Source organism: Lactuca sativa, chromosome 8, assembly GCF_002870075.4.
Source record: "Lactuca sativa cultivar Salinas chromosome 8, Lsat_Salinas_v11, whole genome shotgun sequence".
In the NCBI taxonomy this organism is placed as follows: domain Eukaryota; kingdom Viridiplantae; phylum Streptophyta; class Magnoliopsida; order Asterales; family Asteraceae; genus Lactuca; species Lactuca sativa.
In genome coordinates, this window is record NC_056630.2 from 111,601,819 (window position 1) to 111,623,311 (window position 21,493).

The following is a 21,493-nucleotide window of genomic DNA, read 5'->3' on the forward strand; positions in this document are numbered from 1 at the left end:
GCTTTATCAAGAATTGGCGATATTGATCTCAATGATTCATGGAGTAAATACAAGCCAAACAATGAAGCTGAAGCAAAGAAATATGCCGCTTTCCGTAGAGCATTTCAACAAGAAAAGATAGACAAACCAAACACCTTTAACAGAAACAACAAGAGATTCACTCATTGGCGAAGTATTGGGCAGACGCCATTAACAATGCTCACACCATAGACAAAATTCTGAAAATACAGGAGTTGATGTCCCCAATGGCTGAGACGGTCCACAACGTTCAGACCGCTCCTGGTGGTGAAGGTCAATAAAAACCCCTCCCACTCCAAGTGTTAGAGATTCTCAAGAAGATGGGACCGCAATCGAAGTTAGATCTGCACCAACATTCGGGCTCGATGACTTCGATATCAATGAGGTAAATCAACTTGCTCCTTCTGATGATGATTTAGTGATTTTTGATGAAGAAGAAGCGTCGAGTGGTTCTCAACACTCAACCTCCAAGCCTAAAGAGAAAAAGAAGAACGCTGTATCAAGAAAATAATTTCTGAATCTACAAGCAAAAGTAGATCAGATTCTTGCTGCGGTCAAGCCCATACAACCGCAACCTGAAGACATTCCAGGACCGCAGTCCCTCATTGAAAGGATAGAACGACTAGAAACTCGTGAACGATTAGCTACTGAGCGAATTTCTCTGAAAGTTGGATTGGGAATTCGTTCTTTGGATACAAATCGTAAAGCTGATCATCAACAGTTTATGGCTACTGCTAAGTGCCTCACCTCTGAGGTATCTGCAATCAAGGCAGACCTTCAAACAACCATTGCGGATCAATCAACTCACTTGAAGAAGCTGATAGATGAAACTCATACTGCCTATGAGTCCACCATCTGGGTCCTACAATCTACAATCAACAGTATTCGATGCTCTCTATCTTCAAAATTTCATGGTCCTGAGATCCTTCAACTCACTAAGGAGATTCATCGACTACTTTTGAACACCACTATTCCAAATAATCAGCAACTGGCTGATGCTCTCAAAGCACAATTCGACAATGTGTATGCTAAAATCGATGGTCTTAAGGAATGGCTTGAGGAATCCCCGGGTCTGCATTCCTCAATAGAGGGAAGTGAAGAAGACCATCATTCAGACCACATCTCTCATCAACATAGAAGCTCCCCTGTCATTAATGAAAGAACTCCTTCACCGCAACTATCTCCTCATAAGAATCCAAGCCATCAAACACCCCCACAACATCAGACTCCACCGCAACATCAGTCACCACTGCAACAGGAAGAATCTTATTCGAAGCGACCGGAGACTCCTCCCCACTTCAAAGATTTAGCATCCAACATGTAATTTGAACACTCAAATGACTCCCCACAACAAAACAAAAGAAAGCAGACTGGAAAGTAGCCAAGTTTGCTGAGCTAATCTGGAGAGAAAACGGATTCGACATCACCATGGATGAATCCTTAGTCAATTCTTGGATCAATCCTCACCGCAGATTGCTGGATCATGACTACAAACCCTGCCTTACCTTTGTTGAACCCCCATCTAACGGTTACTGGGATGTTCCAATATCCCCCAATGCAAAATACTTCACTGTATTTGAGCAGTTTGACCGCAACTTACCTGATCACAAGAGACTGCCCATGGAATTCGAAAGACTTAATCGATTCCATGCTAAATATGCCTCCTCAATAGAGAAAATCTGGTCTACTAATAGACCATCCGTAGTCAAGAACTTTAAGCCCCGAAAATTCATGAAAGCTGACTTCATGCAATATACTCTTAATGGAAGGAATCAGGACTACGTCCGCACCCAAGCTGACTTCCCATGTATGAATCAAGAAGAAGTCTTCCTGATAGCAAAGGTGTTCCAAAACAAAGTAGAAAAGTACCCAAAGATGAAGATAGCGTTTGAAAGGACAAGCACATTCCTAAGGGAAACTGTCTACGACTTCCCAAAGATTGATGCAGACATTCACCCTGCCCTTGCCAAAAAGTTCGATTTACCACCACTAGACCCCGCACCGATGTTGACTGAAGGTTATCAAGAGAGATCTCTAGGTGCAACAAACTTCCCAGATCTTGGAGTCATTTTCAAAAGGAAACTTAATGAAACCAAATATTTCATCCGTATGACTGCCATGAATCGTCTCATAAGGAAGCAAATTGAAGTTTGTCGAACCGCAGTTCAAAAGTCCAAACACGTAACTACCGAAGTCAGATTCGAAATTTTAAGGAGAATCACTTGGTTAGAGAATATAAGAAAATTTTAGTGGATTCTAATCAAGTTCCTAAAACTTGATAACTGAAGAAAAGTTGAAGATGTCACTTAAGAGGAAAATTGTTGAATCATGAAAGTGACCCTCTTAAACTTGACCTACCGCAGCCTTCCAAGATTCGCAGTCAAGTCAGCTCAGCAACCACATCCGAAGTCATCATCATCCGCAGTTCACTATCTACCTTTCTTAGTTTAGCTCTTTATCTGCTTTTCTTAGAATACTTTCTTTTGTCCAGTATGCCTTGCATGGCTACGGTTAGATAGTTGAACAAGTGTAATCCTTGAGCCTCTATATATAGGACTCAATGTTTCTTATTTCAATATAACAATCTGATAACACTTCACATCTTAAACATCATATCTAATGTTATTTCTCTCTTCTCTCTCTCTTACTAGTAAAGTTCACTATATCTGAATACCATTTCTCTTCGGAGCAAGTCATTCTTGACTTAATCACTAAGTTTGATCTCACTTACTAACTCGATCTGAATGCATTCCTTGTTAAGAATCAACTTATGTGTATACTTGATATAACACCTACTGTGATTTATATTTCCGCACCTAAATCTCTATATCTAACTCTAACTTATTATTATTTTTGAGCTTTTAGATCCTTTGAGATAAACTATTCCGCAACTATACTTGTTCTAACGTTTGTTCAAGTGTGTCTCAAGTTTTTCTCTCAATAGAAATCAAGAATAGAATGTAATTTAATAGATTGTAACATCAATATTAGAACAGGAATGGAATGGAATGAAGATTGGAATGGAATCAATAATAGAACAGGAACAATAGCTGCACAAGGACAAAAAAGAGAAATGCTGGACAGGAACAGGAATGGAATCAAGTGGAGATTGGAATGGAATCAATATTAGAACAGGAAATTAAGTATAACATGTTTTTGTCCAAGCCAAACAAAACTAAACAGAAACAAACATAAATTGAACCAAATAAAAGAAACAGAATAGGCTCAAACAAACACATTACAAGTTGAATTTCTGCCCAAATATCAAACAAATAGAACCAAATCAAACAAACACATGAAAGATAACGCAAAAGGTAATTACGTTATGTGATATTGAGTAAATCAAAAATATGTTTGTGTAATATTAAAAAAAAAGAAAATGACAAAATTAGCCAAACACACTAATCACCTTACAATTTTAGCAAAAAAAAATTGAAACTGCAAAAATAACTACTGAATTCGCAGATGGAAAAGCCCCATCTGCGATTTTGGCTTTCCATCTGCAATTTGCACTGTTCATCTGCGATTTTCCGCAAAAAACTCTATAAAACGTTTTTTTCTTTATTTTTCACTCTTCAATACAGAAAAACTTTTTTTCTCTCTCTCTCTCTCTCTCTCTCTCTCTCTCTCTGTCTCTCTCTCGGGGATTCCTTTTGACGATTTTTTAAAGAAAATGGAGGATTATTTTAACAATCCCGCAAATATGGTTAGATTTTAACTCTTTTTATGTTTTAATTAACATTTATTTAGTATATGTCTTTATTATTTTATTATTTATTATATTAGTTAGTGTAAAAAAAATGAAATTATATTGTTTGTGATAGGGTAATTTTGTTGTATTTGATAGTTTTAATATTTGTTATTAGTAAACTTGAAGTTTAAATGCTATTTTGTTAGTGGTTGTATGAATGTACAAGTAGAGACTGCGTAGAGTGTGCATCGGGTGGTTGTACATTTAGTAAAATGGTTAGAATATGCTAATTTTTTTTTTAATTTATTAGTTAAATAAATTGTTAGAATAATGTTTACAATATGTTTTGATTAGTGGTTTAAGTTGATAAATTGATATAGCTTGGTTAGAATATGTTATTTGTCGTTTGTATAGTTGTTGTATAAATTGAAAAATTGTATATTCTTATCGTGTAATTGTTTTTATAAATTGAAAAATGGTTAAAATAATGTTTACAGTATGTGTAGAATAGTCGTTTGTATATATATATATATATATATATATATATATATATATATATATATATATATATATATATATATATATATATATATATATATATTTGTCGTATAAGTTGAAAATTTGTATATATTTGTTGGTGAAGTATAAAATTTTTTATAGTATGGTAAGAAAATTTTATAATATGTGTACAATAGTCGTTTGTCTATTTGTCGTATAACTTGAAAATTTGTATATATTTGTTGTTTTAGTAGAAAAGATTTTATAGTATGGTTAGAAAATGTTATTTTAAATAATTTGAAAGTTAAAAATTGTTTGTATATTTGTCGTATAACTTGGAAAATTGTTAATTTAGTTGTCGTTTTAGTTGAAAAATTGTTTGTTTATATGGTTAGAAAATGTTATTTTATATAACTAGAAAGATAAAAATTGTTTATATATTTGTCGTATAACTTGGAAAATTGTTTATATATTTGTCGTTTAAGTTGAAAAATTGTTATAGTATGTTATTGTTTTTTAGCGTAAATATCTAAATTATTTATTAAATATTTGTATTTGCATTGTTATTATTGTTTATGTTATTATTGCACTTAATAATCATATATTTTAAAATGAAATATTTGTTTAGTTCTCTAATATGTTATTGTGTTTTGTGCAACATGATTATAATAATTTCAATGTGAAAGCAATTGTAAACTTAAAAGGATCGGGGTGTAATATATGAGAAGTATTTGAAATGTTAGATGGTGTCAGTCGTAATATATTTAAAGATACCGTATTTGGTTACTCGTTGGACGTCCATCGTTTACAAGGGGACAGATTGCTGTTCTACAAAATGTTCCTTCATCAGATACGACCGGATGCTGCTTTATCTCTAGATGGAATAAAACGGTTATATTTTAGAGTAGGCGATACGAAAATGATATATGGGCCAAAAGAGTTTTGTTTGATAACCGGCTTCAATTTTGGGGAGTATCCAGAAAACATCGGGAGAAAAGAGTCAGAAAAAATAGTTACTAGTAAAAAAAGATGTTTACTGCGTGAACGGCTATTTCCATACTATACAAATAGTTCGGTGAAAATCGGCGACCTGAAAAGTTTTATTTTAAATCAATCATTCTTAGAAGTTGACGACGCCGATGCAGTTAGAGTATGTTTGATATACATTTTGTGTGAACGTCTTTTTGGGAAAATAAATAAATGATCTGGTTCCATAAGATTGTTTTTTTTTTTGCTGAGAATTTGAATGTCTGGAACATGTATTTTTTGTTTACTATCTTTGGGATTTTACGTATGATGACATTGAGGATACATGGAACAAGATAAATAAATATTTATCACTTCCTGAGCGTTGTCAAACTTTAAAATATTCCGTCTCAAGATTTACGGCTCCAATAAGGGTATAAAAATTTACTTATATTTAAATGGTTTTATTGTTATGTTTTTTATTTTAATTTTAACTTTTATTACTATAATTGTAAAAATTATAGATATGGATATATGAGATGCTTCCGACTGTTCGTGCATGTGGATTTGTATTGAGAAAAAATAGAGACATGCCTCGGATGAAACGATGGAGTGGGACAAAAAAATTGAAATGGATTGATGTGAACAAGATTTTTTCAAAGATACAGGTTTATAAATATTTTTTTATTATTAATAAACTTCGTTATTATACTTTTATATGTATTTTTAATATGTTCAATCTTTTAGGAGGGACAACCACCAAGACAAAACATGTTACCGAGTGATGGTGAGATGACATCTTGTTATTATATGTCATTTCAAGAGTATGTATATGGTGAACGAAAATCAGTTCCATCCCCAGTACGGGACCATTTTAGGAGAGAAGACGAATCTTCGTCTAGTATGTCGTCCCGTGGTCGCTCTCATGGTAGAGGTAGGGGCAGTGGGAAACACAACCTAGAGGAGGTGTTGAAACGGCTACATGCACTGGAGCAGCATGTGTTTACGAACCGAGAACCTAGAGAGGTTTTTGTTGAAGAAGTGAATAATGAAGATTTATGGAATAACATCAGTTTTGAGGAGCCTGCAGCATTCCAAACAAAATTTGATGAACGGGGTTGGTTACACGCTACATTATTTTTTTTTTTAATTTTATTAACATATATGAATATTTGTGTTCATATTTTATATTTGAAAATATAGGTTGTACAAGATGAACTGATGAATAAAATAATACAACTGAAAATAATTTTGGTGATATTGAAGACGACAAGGTTGTTATAGATATCACATTTACGATTTTAATAATTAATTTTTAATGTGTCTTTCATTAATAAGTATAAAGTGTTATTTTTAATGTAGGAGTTGGAGGAGAGGAATGACAATGCATAGAACAAATTTGATGATGATGTGTTTGGTATAAATGATTATAATGAAGCTAAAGAGGTTCTTATACTTACATTTATTTTAATTTTGTTTTTAGTAGATTGAAACATTTATTTAATTAGAGATTATTGCTTATTAAATTAGGTGTCGGAGGAAGATGAAGTAATCATTACGGGAAATGTAGATTATTATGATGCTTATGGTTTTGATGGCAAAGAAGTTACACCTGATAAACCGAAGACTAATTCTATATTTGTCTAACAAACCAATTTTGCTTCTCACCAAAGATACACTTTTAATATAACTAATATACTCAGAAAATATGAACGCGAATTCAAAAATACCTCCCTGTGGACATACGTATTCAAGATTTGAGTGTTTGGTTACTTGCCATCTCCCACCGGTTACAAGACAAACCAGATATTCAATCATTTTTTAGAGAGATTTTAAAGAAATTTCCTAAAGAAATACCAACTAAATTGATAATTTTCTACAAAAGTTTATATATACTAAGGTTATTTCGTAGTCGAACCAATTGATTTCATAGTCAAAATTAAAAAATAAAATAAAAAAACATTATTTCACAGATGAACTGGAGAGGAAATCACAGATGGACTGTGTCCATCTGCGATTTAAGCCTACTAAAACACTATATATTCAGAAAAAAAAATTGAAAAAAAAAAATCAACTGCGAATGTACATTCGTAGATGAGGCTTTTTCATCTGCGAATTCAGTGGTTATTTTTGCAATTTCAATTTTTTTTGGCTAAATTTGTAAGGTGATTAGTATATTTGGCTAATTTTGTCATTTTCTTTTTTATTTTAATATTGTTTTGTAACTTCATTTTTTTAATCAATAATCATAATATTATTTTTATGTTAATAAAACTATTTACTATTATTTTGCGGTTCCAAAAAAAATTACTCAGCTTTATTTCAACACCCGTCGCTAAAAATCCGGATTTGTAGAATTTTAAATATCAAAACTTCCGATTTTTTGAACCCCCTTCACTAATTTAGGAAAACGATTGCTTTCTCGGCAAGTATGTTTGGAAGTTTTTTCGGCAAGTAGATTTAGGAGAAATACGGTTTCTGTTTCTGATTTTCTCACAAACGGTTATTTGATCATCTATAAATTCTGTTGCTCACAGTTAATCAAAGCGCCTTTCTCCTATTATCCGTTTCTAACAATCGCGACTCTCAAGTCTAATAGAAATAGTACAACATCACAGTCACGATTTCATTCCGATAGTAAGTTTCTTTGTTTAATTTGATGAAATAACTGTTGATTTATTAATCGTTAAATGTTGATTTGTTCAATTGTTGTAATTTTTCAAAGAGTCAAAGATTTCGATACTTTGACTGAGTGATAATGATAAGCGTTTTGATTAGGACTTTATTGCTTTTTATTTGTTTAATTCGTGACGTAATTTTTTTTATTTTTTTTATAGATCTGGGACTGATCAAAACGTAGAAAAAGAGGAGGAAGATGAAGATAATGGTAAAGGAAGGCTGTTGGACGAATACAGAGGATGAGATCCTCAGGGCTGCTCTTTCGAAATATGGAACCAACCAATGGACTCGTATCTCTTCATTACTCGTTCATAAATCCGCTACGCAGTGTAAAGCGCGTTGGTATGAGTGGCTTCATCCCTCCATTACAAAGGTATGCATGCAACTTACTCTCAAGAGTTAGGTCACTCACAAAAACTGAAGAATCGTTTGATCAAATCCTGACTGTTTTTTTTTTTTTTTTTTTTGGTTACCTTTACAGATTGAATGGACCAGAGAAGAAGAAGAGAAGCTGCTCCATCTTACTAAGCTCATGCCCTCTCAATGGAGAACAATCGCTCCTATTGTGGGACGCACTCCATCACAGTGCCTCGAACATTACGAGAAACTTCTAGATGAAAACTATGAACCAAGAAAATTAAAACCCGGAGAGATCGACCCAAACCCAGAATCAAAACCCGCGCGACCCGACCCAGTTGACATGGATGAAGATGAAAAACAAATGCTTTTAGAAGCACGGGCTCGTTTTTCCAATACCAAAGGGAAAAAGGCCAAAAGGAAGAGCCGGGAAAAGCAGCTTGCAGAAGCTAGTCTTTTTGCTTCTTTGCAAAAAAGGAGAGAATTGAAGGCAGCTGGAATCGATAACCGGAATTGGAATGGGAAAAGGAATGGAATCGACTACAATGCTGAGATTCCATTTGAGAGAAGGCCGCCACTTGGATTTTATGATGTTGCTGGTGAAAGTTTGTTGATTGGTGAACAACCTAATAAATTCCCGACCACGATTGAGGAAATTGAAGGTGAAAGAAGGGTCGATAAAGAGGCGCGTTTGAGAAAACAGGACATTGAAAGGAACAAAATAGCACAAAGGAAAGACGCTCCATCAGCTATAAACAAACTAAATGATTTGGAATCCGTTAGAAAAAGGCCGAAAATGAATCTCCCGACACCACGCATTTCAGATTATGAATTACAAAATATCGCAAAAATGGGTCTTCAAGATTTGAGCCATGGATTTTCATCTTTTTAATTGTAATGTCTCATGATTATGATTGCAAGTTCATACTGTAATTAGGGATTGTTGCGAATGCTTTGCACATATTAGAAGGGGATAATATGATTATGTAGGCAGTTTTATTAAATCCAAAGGTTTTAATTTGTTATAAGTCCATGATATTGCTTCACATGATGGTTAAGCTTCGTACTTCTTTTGCTTTTAACAACATTTATTGGACAAATTTAATCGGTGATCAATGATCATATGCGACGGGTGTTTAATAATGCTTTATCATCTTTCCTAGTAAATGTCACCCTCTCAAATCATGAGGAGCATTTTTTATTATTGAGGTACATTGAGTCAAAATCCTTGATTGTAATGCTAAGTTTCCAGTTTTTTATGTGAAACCAATATGGTTTGCTTTCTTGTCCTAAATGAACCACAATTAAGCTAAAATTTGATAAATGAACATTTTGAACAAAGGTTTATAAAAGTTCAGTTCATAATCATATACATAAAGAAGCCACATTTACTAGATCAACATTTATGTGTACCCTCTACGGTTTCGTGGTTCATCTTCTATACATCTTGTGGACCTTTGAGATAACTTTTAATCCCAAAAGTAGTGTTGAATTTTTTTGACTTCTTCCATTTCAATTTTGTCAAAAGTCTTCAGACCGAAGTAGCAATGCATTATATCCAAGATTTTAGTCCACTAGGAGAAAATTAAGACCGGTTGTTCACAAAAGTTAAACATCATTAATTACAATTTACAAACAAAATCATCATCTCAACTAATAATGTCTTTGTAATTTAGATATTTAACAAAAGTTTGCATACCTATAATAAGGAGATCAATTGAGAAATGCTCATCTTACCACCATCACAAATATAATTCCTCACCCTCATCTATCTTGAAGTAAATGGTGTCTCAATGTATACTTTATTCACAAACAGAGTTCCATCTTATTTTCCAAAAATGGAAATGCTACATTTTATAAAAAAAAATGATAAAATGATGGTATATTTTAAAAGAAATGTTATTGCACGCTGTTGTATTTGTGTGTACTTTAAAGAAATATGAAAGACAAGCATGAAAAAAAATCTAAAGTATGACCTATGGAACTTATACCACTTGTCGTTTTTATCTACTCGAGTACAACTTATGATGATAATATCATAATTAAATCAAGTTACAACATCAATTATTTATATAACAAAAATCAAGTTTCAAAAACTCTGAAAATTTGAAATCATAATATAAAAAAGGAATAATATTTACAGACATACCTTGTTAGGGTTTATCATTACTGCCAGTTTTTATGTCAAAAAGTTCAGTCGTATATTTTAGTTCAACCAAATGAACACTACAACCAAGCAATTCAGTTATTCATGGTGAGAACCTTTGGAAAATAGAAACCGAAACTATATTCTCCCGTATCGATTATTTTGCAATGATAGGATAGAGTTAATTAATCGGGGAAAATAGTAAACAAATTGATTATAATAGATATTGGAAAAGTCAATGTATACATTTGGACAATGAACCTGTCAGTAGCTCTACCTCGTAAAAACCTCATAGGCTTAAAATGATGAGGTCCGGTTATTTCACCATCTCAAGAGATCTACAAAACAATAAAACGGTTTAAAAAGTTATGAAAATCGTATTTATTTCATCATGTTGTTCATCAAACTGTAAGTTGGCATAAATAGAAATTGAAAACTGTTTTTTTTTTTCAAAATATTGTCATCCCTCCAACTGCACAAAGGGTAGATTTGTCATTTTGTATAATTAGAAACCTCAAGGCTTAAAGTGTATTAACTTGTAAAAAGAAAACAATATAAGCTCACCTACCTCTATCAATGCATGAATTTGCACCAATCTCAACATTATTCTATGAACTTAAGAGCCTGAATATTAAGAAAAAAAATAGAATAAATTACAAATGAAATATGAAAATTGAAAAATGAAAAATGAAAGACAATATTATTGGGAACGAAGATTACTACATTTTGTTAAGTGAAATTGATCTTAATTAGCATCTTCAGCATTGCAGACTTTGTGATGGATGACACATGACTCACCAATCGTGTAATTAGCAAGTGCAACATTATACCTAACAAAACATAGGGATCTAAATTAATGCTACATTTTATTAGAAAAAGATTGAAAAAAGTGAAATTAATAATTCAAATTTAATTATACCCTATGTTCGTGGATTGACCAATTGTGACATTGGGCCCAATTACAGCTACTGATCCTACATGAACTAAATTCTATTAATTGAGTGTGATCAATGCCTCCCAGTTTGTGAAACATTCCTCCTCTTTGTGTCATTCCAAAAATTGAAGGTCATGACTTTCAATAGCATCTTGGGATCTTGGATTGTAAAGCATATGCAGTAATGCAAACGTCATTCTATTTTCTCATCATCTCATTTAAGTGACTTTTCTACCATTCCAGAACTTGTATCACCAGTCATGGTACCAGCTTTCATTAATAACATCTCATCAACAACTATAACTACAACAAACATAAACAATAATATTTATATATGAGCATTCAAAACAACAAGAAAATATGCAAAAGTTTTACCTTTATATTTCTAGTCTTAGTTAAAAAGTTTTAGGTTAATGATACAATTAAATTTCATATTTTCAGATTTAGTAAATGAAATTTAAAAAAATATATATAAAAAATTAAACTGAAGAATGAGTCGTTATGATTTCATTTTCAAATCAGGTTTTATTGTCTATTCTTCCAAGTAAATGGTCTAGATTTGCTTAACAATTTAAATTATATTTAAATTCTTAATAATATCTACAGATATAATTCTTTTCACGCGATACAATTTTCCATGATGTCCAAGTGTATAAACTAATAAAAGTCATTTTGGGGTGCTTTGGTCTTGAATAAACATTAGCAGATGAAGATGAAATCGAAATGATTTAGAGAAACAAATCGACCCAAAGTACTAACAATCTTTTTTACCATATGTGAAATACCTACAACCACAGTATCTTCTTGTAGGGTTTTTGTCACTCCAAGAGAGAAAATTGAGCTGATAATCCATAATAACACCTCCTAGAGGGTTGATTCCTTACTATTCGTAGACTTGTCTGTGATGTTGAACCACATGATCGACCTTCAAAATTAGAGAAGAGGACGAAGTGTGAAAACCTAGATTTTAGCTTACATTTAAAGATCTCTCCAATACATTCAGTTATTGCCAAGTAGGAGTCCACGTGGCTAACACATCACCTACTTGACATGTCGGATCCAATGAAATCGAGTAAGCCGAAGGAAATTGGCTATGTAGTCAACATTGATCAAAATTGGAAAATACGATGTTCAATTTATAACAAAACTTATGTCGTTTTTCCGAGTTTGTTTATAAAAGGTATTGTTTCTTCATGAGAATTGAACTCACTGATCAGTAGCATCCACATTAGATTCCAGGCTAAATGTAAAAATAACAACGCACTTTCGATATTTGATTATTATTCTTTCTATTATTGCATTGCATATTTTTATTCTTTTTTTTTTTTATTAAAACATTGTACTTTGACAAATCAACCCAATAATAACACTATACTTAAATTCTTTTCTCATTAGGACAGTCCATTTTGACATACTCAATTTTAACAATAGAAACTGCTTTGTATTTGGATGAAATTGCTATAGTTGGATATAATTTTCAAAAAAATATAATGTCTTAATAGAAATAAATGAAAGTAGGATGCTATGATAAACAAATAAGTGAAAGTACATTGCTACTTCTTGCATTTAATCCTAAGATTCCTGTTATTATTAAAAAAATATATATATCTTGATTGCATTCATATACATTTGGGATGAGTTGGATATGATAGAAACTACATTGGTCGTTGTGTTTCAAATATCAGCAGGTCTAACTTCTGAAACTATAAGAAACTTTGTCAGTTTTAGTTTGTCTGTACATCAAAAACTGGACTTAATTTTCTTAAGGGTTAAGATGCAGAAAATGGTAATATAGTTCTATTGATTTGTTTTTTCTTAGCATCCTATTTTTATTTCTTTCTATTAAAACATTCAACTTTTAACAAATCTACCAAATTATAGAATTATCATCCAAATACAAAACAATTTTCATAGATTTTTCAAAGTACAATGTCATAATAAGATATTTTTTGAAAGTATAATGCCTTAGTAAAGAAAAGAAGTCTAAACTACAATCTTGTAATACAAAGAAATGAAGGTATGATGCTATAATATACAAACAAAAGTAATAGCCATTTAATGTTTTTCTAAAAGGTTAAAATTACATAATATCAAAAGAACTGAGTAATTGACCATATGAGTGACACATCATGCTTCACTTCTCATCACAAGCTAACCATTAATCTTTGAATAAAAGCCAAATTAATCTTTTAAGCAATGTAAAATTATCAAACTTAACATATAGTTTAATAAAACAACTGATAAACACACATTCTCTCATTACATATAAAATAGCATTTGTGCACAAACCCGTTCCAAAAGATATTAAATTAAGAAAATATTTACAAAACCAAAATGTTTCATTTGCCTTTAGTTTTGGCCTCCAAAATCGAGCCATCTTTAAGCATTTCACAAGCATCATTCTCCATTCCTAAGCTAAAAAGAGCAGCCGCTTGTAGATAAAGTGCGGTCGACCAATCAGGTGATGCCACCTGTGCTTGCATCGCATCTCCTAAAGCTTCTTGTGCTTTATTGTTCATCAAGTAGCACAAACATCGCCTCGCATACACAGTTGGTGAAACCATGCTTCCATTCTCAATAAACTAAACAAAAGAAAGAACCGAGTTTTAGATCTCAAACGAAGGGTATTTTAGACATTTCCAAGAACATCATGTGAGACGCAAATTCAAAAAAAAAAAATTACTTACAGTTGTGTATGACTCGATCGCGGTATTGAAGTCCTTGGTTTTGAAAGCTGTGTCAGCACGTTTCCTACCATTCAAAGCCTCTTGTAATTCGCTTGTCCACATTTGAAACGAAAGCTACAAAAAATAAACACAAAAAAAATAAAAATAAATAATAAATAACAAAAACCCTAAAAGCTAAAACAAGAACAAATAATGAGGAGAGAGAAAGACCTCATTTGTAGCCCCCTCATCATCCTTGTATCCACTTTTTTCCAACATCTCATGTATAGCAGTTAGATCCATTCTGGAGCAAGCTTCCCCAAATGGTGATAAAGAGTCAACTTCTTTTGCGTTTTCCACCGGGGGCGGATTTGTAATTTCCATCAACACAACAGATGACACCTCTGTTTGTTTCTGAAGAGCATTGAGAGACATGACAACTGATTTTGGATTGGGCCTATCACGAGGCTCATATTGCAAACAACGTGAAGCTATCCTTACTAACTCGGTTCCATCTTCAATGGAAAAATGACCCTCTAAACATGAATCCATTAACATTTGAAAGTTCTTCTCACGTATCAAATCAAGCGCCTACAATCACAAAAATAACACCAATTTAAATCATAATTTATAAACAAAAAAAAATCATATTAAACTTACATGGCTTGGAGGGATGTGCTTTCCACTAAGAAGATCAAGAAGTATGGTGCCAAAACTGTAAATTACACTCTCTGCGTTTATTCTACCTGCCATATCGAAAAAATAAAAAATAAATATACAAGTTCAATTCAACCATATTATATATTTTTTTTTGTACGAGTCATCTCTATTTTTATACCTGTTTTCATATATTCCGGAGGTGTGAAAGCTAAATTAGTACTGTAGCTCTTTCCATCTCGGCTATTTTTCATTAGCCCGAAGCACGAGAGCCTCGGATTGCAATCCTGCAATATTAGACTGTCAGATATGTGGAGTCCTAGATTTTCTTTCTAAAAAAGCCCATAAGAAGCTTGGACTCTGATACCATATTAGATAATATTAGATAGGTTGGTACCTTATCAAACAATACTCTATAAGCATTAAGATCATGATACAAGGATCGGCCTTTGATGCTGCAATACTCTAATGCTTGTGCCAAATACAAAGCCACACGTAATCGCATAGCCCATTTCAGTGGCTGGCTTTCCCCTAAATTCATAATCATACATACTCAAATTTATTAATAACAACTTTTTTGGAGGAAAAAAAATCCCAAAAATAACCCGACAAAATAGACTCACAATGAAACAAATGCTTGGATAAAGTCTCGTTAGGCATGAACTCTGCTATCAGCAATCTTTCGTCTCCTTCGTAGCAACATCCCAACAAATTTGCCAATCTATGGCTTCGAAGTTGGCCTACTGTTTTTGCTTCATCCTAGAAAGTAGAAACATAAACATCGCATGATTATTCAGAATCAGAATTAAATAGGGAAGGATGATAGAGATAACGTACGAGGAATTGACGAGTATCAGGCCAAGCTGATTTGTTGAATCGTTTAACGGCGATCAGAGAGTCACCGTCGGGTAGCTTTCCTTTATAGACGACGTTGGGCGCCTTCTCGCCGTGCTCCGACACGACATTTTCGATGGAAAACCCACCGGTTGCAGCTCTAAGCTCGTCTAGTTTGTACTCCCTGAAACACGGCCACGTTAGCTTGTCGTCTTCACCACCTCGGTTCTCTGAAGCATATTGTCGAACACATTATGTACATAAAGAAACGAGTATGATCAGAGATGTTATAATGTTATAGACTAGATTTTGACGTACCCGGATCGGAGGAACGAGGAAGCTTGGATTTGAAACGACAACATCCGCATAAAGAGAAGGAAAAACAAGAACAACAAGCACCCATTTGGAGAAGACGCGCAACTAAGAAGTGCTTCAGTTACACAGAGGCGATTCTTTAATGTTGTATTGCCTTTCTTTCCCTTTGGTAAGAACTCATGAAAAGGTTTCTTTCTCTGAAAGTATAAAGGGTTTGCAGAATGAAAAGGGTTTTTGTCATTTTCATAAAAATGAATGATTAATGTGAGAGGCATTGAGGAGAAAGTAATGATGATGGGATAAAAACAACAGCGATATTTCTGTAAATCCAGGGATTCCATTCTCTCTCCAACTCAGGTTATACACATTTTCCAGTGTCAATGACATTTGTTTCATTTTGCTAGACAGGCTGGTTGAAAAATCAATCAATAGTTTTTATTAAAAGTATTTTATAAATTAGATTGTAATGTAAATTCATATAAATAAATGGCCTTTAGATATATTATATATAATTACTAGTTGTGAGACTCGTATGTTATACGGGTTGGATAAAACAAAAGAAAATATAAAGATTTAAACAAAAATTTATTTAAATTTGAAATTTAAAATTTGAATTTAAAAGGAAACATATTAAATACTATATGAGTTGTAATGTTGTAATATGTTGGTTATTTTTAATTAAGTCAATTATTAATTAATGTGTAAATATGATGTATTAATTAAGAAAGATAAACAAAAATGAGAAAATGACAAATGGAAAAACATTTATTCAAAAATATCACAAAATGACATGTGTCAAAACTCATAAGAGATTGACACGTGGCAAAAAAATTTTTTTTTTTTATTAAGGAGGATTATTCAAAAATATCACAAAATGACAAGTGTCAAAACTCATAAGAGATTGACACGTGGCATAAAAAACTTTTATTTATTAAGGAGGATAAGAAAAATTAATATAATTAAGGACATATTTAAAATATTTTTTTAAAAAACTCAATAAATTTATCAAAAACTATTTTAAACTAGTTTAACAAAAAATCTTCATAAACTAACATAAATTATTTTCATAATTTTATCAAATATTAAACTACATTACACTATTTTATAAACTAATTTATTTTTATTCAACATGGTTCAATAAATGATAAATTATTATTTACATTGTATAGACATGCAATTAAGAAACTAAATAATTTCATTGGTTAATTTGTATAATTTGTTATTTATTTCTAAGGATATATATATATATATATATATATATATATATATATATATATATATATATATATATATATATATATATATATATATATATATATATATATATATATAGAGAGAGAGAGAGAGAGAGAGAGAGAGAGAGAGAGAATCAATTATATATGTATATACAAAAAAAAACCTTACATTATTTTTAGACAAAACTTAAAAAATGGTCCATGTGGTTTCACAAAATCTGAAGTTTGGTCCCTAATTTACAAAAACCTCACGGATGGTCTCTGTGGTTTCAATACTTTTAATGTTTAATCATTCCGTCTAACTCCGTCAGCTTCATACCTTTAAGTGAGGGGCATTTCCGTCATTTCAATACCCAGGGACCATTTATGAGGTTTTCTCTATTTAAAAAAAGAAAAAAAATATAATTATTTAATATTAAAGGGTCTCTCTCTCTCTTTCTCTTTCTCTCTCTCTCTAAAACGGGTACACATAAACATAAACATATCACCACCTTGATCATTTGATCATCATCTTCGTTATTAAAGTATTCACCACCACCATCATCGCGCAAGAAACCATTGATCCCCTTCTCTCTATCATGTGTTTTGGTTTCTCTTAATAGCTAGGTTTTGATAATTTTGAAAAGTGATGTCTAATATCAATATGGTGAAGCTGTGAAACAAGAAACAACCAGATTGGGGCATAAACGAATTGAAGTCATTGGGGGATTTCCACAAATAGTTGGTGTGCAACTTAAGAAGTTTACCATGGAATCTTTGCTTTTACTTCTAATTGAAATCCAAATTGTAGGTGGACTCGATACACAAAAATGTACAATCAAGGAAAATGAAAATATACACATAAAAACGAATTTATGATTTTTTGAATCAATCGCTTATACCCAGTAAGGAATCAGTCATGGGTTAAAACACAAAACAGAGAAACATAGTGATCTTATTTCCTTTCAATTGTGTTTCCGGGGATCTACAGTCGGTGTTGTTCACAGAAGATGATTTACAGCCGACAAAGTTACAGAGGCGGTGTTGTTCACAAATGAATCATCGATAACAGGTGGTTAATTTGTGGGGTTCAACTCACAAATCATTGATTTAAGATCTGAAAGGTTATAATGAATAGAATCAGAAAGCAAGCTGAGACAACCCATCGTCGTTCCCCAAAACACTCTCCAGATGCTCGATCTTTTTCGCAATATCAACCATATCATACGACTTAACTTTGTAACCAAGCACCGCCAACAGCTCATCAACGTTGGCATCTTGCTCTTTAACCTCATCCCACAGCTTCGATTTCCTGATCACATCTGAAAAAACAGAAGCAAAAGTAGCAGCGGTGGAGGCGGAAGTGAAACTGCCACCATTATAGAAGGTGTAATCTTGTTGTGGGTAATCTCGTTCCATATTTTTTCTTCTTCTTGGAAGAACTTAAGCATTTGTTGGGCGATGGTAGTGCTAATGATTATATAGGGAAAGCGAGGATAAAGAAGAGAGAAGTGGGCTCAAGATCTGTGCACATGGAGAGAGAGAGAGAGAGAGAGAGAGAGAGAGAGAGAGAGAGAGAGAGAGAGAGAGAGAGAGAAGGTGGGTGGGGCCCTTTAATTAAATAATTATATTTTTTTAAATATAGAAAACCTCATAAATGGTCCCTGGGTATTGAAATGACGAAAATGCCCCTCACTTAACGGTAGAAAGCTGACGGAGTTAGACGGAAGGACTAAACATTAAAAATTTTGAAACCACAGGGACCATCCATGAGGTTTTTTTAAATTAGGGACCAAACATCAGATTTTGTGAAACCACATAGACCATTTTTAAAGTTTTGTCTTATTTTTATGTTTAAAAAATGCTTATATTAATATTTATCATTTAAATAAAACTAAAATACAAGTTTTAATAGAAATTACGGGCTAAAAATGTGATGTTGCAAACATGTTTGTCTTTAATATGACCTTAATGTTAATTGGGATAAAAACAATTAGCTAAGAGAAAAATCAACCATATAATTCTATATAGAAAACACATTCGAGAGAAAGTAATTGAAATAGATGTAGGGGTCAATCTGATATCATAAACAATCGAGAAAATATAAAAGATAGTTATGTTATATCTTTTTTTTAGCCGGTCAATTTTCCTAAGAATTTGCAATTTTGTTTTATTTAAAATGAAAATAATAACATATTTTTTTAACATAAAATTAATATAAATATTTTATGCATATACATTGGTGGTTCTTTTTCTTATATATCCCTCATTTCTACATGAAATAAATTTTAGTGATATTTATAACTATTTTGGCGTTCAACGCGACTATTTGACAAACTTGTTCTTGTTCTTATTATTTTTTTTGTGCGCCGTTTCTCCTTAACAACTAACGATGTGCCCAAATATCCTATTTGATAGGTACATAATAGGAGTGAGCATTTGGACCAAACCGGACCGGACTGGACCGACTTTTCGACCGGACCGGTTATGGAGAATATTGTAGATCGTGGACCGGACCGGATTAGTCGTGTCTGTGTTCGTGTCCGGGTCCGGGTTTTCCGGTTCTTTGACCCGTTTAGACTGGTACAACTTTAATTGTATAGAGTAAAAGTCGTTAAAATAAGTTTTTGGGTTTGATAGAACTCGTTAAAACGAATATTTTATTGGGTTTGATACGATACAATTTGTAAAAATGATTACATTTTCATTTCATGCATAACTAATCTACCTTGATGTTAGAATATTATAATTTGCAAAATTAATTTTCCAAATAAAAGCAACAAACATATAAATCAAGTTCACCATGATCTCTTTCATATGATTTATCTTTCAAAGATACATAAAATTAATAATTATAGTCTAAAATAAAAAGTTGAAATATTCTAGCTTTGATAGCTAAACTTTGAAGGATTGTAACTCACTGAATAATACAGAAATCAACAAAATTATAGTCTAAATTCATTTACAAACTGTAAATTAAACGTTGGAAAAAACCGCATGTCAATCCGACTTAAAACGAATGAGTTATGGTTGTTTTAAGATTTTCACAGATTATATTTTTTTTTAAATCGGGTCCAACCGAATTTAAACCCGGTAAAAACCGGACCGGTTTTGATGAATTCCTAGAACCGAGAACCGGCCCGGGGGTCCAAAAAAACGGTCCGGTCCACCGATCCAAATGCTCAACCCTAGACTACATAACATAAATAAAGTTGTTAATATGTTATCTGATATTCATTAATAAGCATAGGTAGAATTAAAATGATATCTATAATTCGAATAATGTTTCTTACAAATAAATTTTAATCCATAACTTCTAGTTATTTCTTGAAATATAAATAAGTTTTTTTTATATAATTACAAATTTTATAAAAATATGGGTTTTTAAAGATTACATATATTACGAATAAAGGACAAAATCATCTTTGGACATCCTTCATGAAGATCCAAGAAATCACATCTAATTAGGTAAAACATTATCATATGTATATTGACTAATCTTAATAATTTATTGAAAAATATCACAATGTACAATAAAACTCAAAGCCTTTAATTCTCGAACAAGCTTTTAACAAGTAGTACCTTTAATGAAAAAACAAAATGATATTTTTGAGACGAGCTTTAAATAATGGAGATATCATGTAAGATAAAGGGGGTCATTTTGACATTATCTATATTTGTGAAGGGCCTATTGGGTAATCTTTACAAATAATGAGGTAATGTACTGGCATAGTGGCCTGGCATGCATTTCTCCTGTTTTCTAGACAACCAAACCCACCATGTCCAGAGAATCATGAATTTTACCAACAGGGTCCCTCATAATTTTCCATTTAATATAATGGCACCTTTTGTTTTTACCTGAAGTAGAGCTTTTACATATGATTTTGTTAGCTAGTGATATTTTCGGTTTATACATAAATAATCTCTTACCCAGCAAAGTAATGCGATGGTTTTATGGATGAAGACTTCTTTTATGGTTATCTTTTACATATTTACCCTCTCACTTCCCATTTATGTCTTTTATGGCACTTTTTTTTTTTTTTTTTTTATATTTTTTTTTTATTTTTTTACTCACAAAGGAGTTTTGCTCTACTACGTTTTGTGTTGATGAGTTTGAACTATTAATGGATTAAAATAAGAAGATAGCAAAATATTTTGTTGTGTGCATTTTTGCTTCCTAGTTGTGCAATATGCATCTTTGTTTCTCCATATAATAAGACACCATTGTAAATTTTGTATGTTGATGTGCATTGTCGATGTTATGTATAATTAATAACATAGCTTCACTTTAAGTTATCAATTATGTTGTAATTAAGTTAACAAACGATGATGGTCAACGTTTGGAAACACATGAACAATTACAGGTATAACTTCCTTTAAGATATAGAATATCTTAGTAAAATCAATGACAATAAAATAAAAAAAATAATCGAAAAACTAACCTTTTGTCCGTCAGTAATATGTGAAACTGTCCAAGTCAAATAGTCATCTCATAAATTTGTTCAGGTCCATGAATTT

At 32.2% G+C, this 21,493-nt stretch overlaps 2 protein-coding genes and 1 pseudogene across 2 annotated transcripts; 1 reads left to right on the top strand and 2 right to left on the bottom strand.

The window, feature by feature from the left end:
- Positions 1-7,584: 7,584 nt before the first annotated feature.
- On the top strand, positions 7,585-9,219 carry LOC111880337 (cell division cycle 5-like protein). The gene is made up of 3 exons (XM_023876762.2): positions 7,585-7,810; positions 8,011-8,225; positions 8,334-9,219. Exons 2-3 carry the CDS (start codon positions 8,049-8,051, stop codon positions 9,099-9,101), a joined length of 945 nt encoding a protein of 314 aa, XP_023732530.1. The 5' UTR covers positions 7,585-7,810; positions 8,011-8,048; the 3' UTR covers positions 9,102-9,219.
- Positions 9,220-13,470: 4,251 nt separating this feature from the next.
- Positions 13,471-16,075, bottom strand: LOC111880349 (serine/threonine-protein kinase BSK6). The gene is made up of 9 exons (XM_023876772.3): positions 15,765-16,075; positions 15,450-15,676; positions 15,236-15,371; positions 15,010-15,143; positions 14,794-14,899; positions 14,616-14,701; positions 14,187-14,546; positions 13,977-14,090; positions 13,471-13,871 (listed from the first exon to the last, which is right to left on the bottom strand). Exons 1-9 carry the CDS (start codon positions 15,847-15,849, stop codon positions 13,629-13,631), a joined length of 1,491 nt encoding a protein of 496 aa, XP_023732540.1. The 5' UTR covers positions 15,850-16,075; the 3' UTR covers positions 13,471-13,628.
- A 1,683-nt stretch (positions 16,076-17,758) lies between these two features.
- Positions 17,759-18,395, bottom strand: LOC111880344 (DELLA protein GAI1-like; annotated as a pseudogene).
- Positions 18,396-21,493: the final 3,098 nt, after the last annotated feature.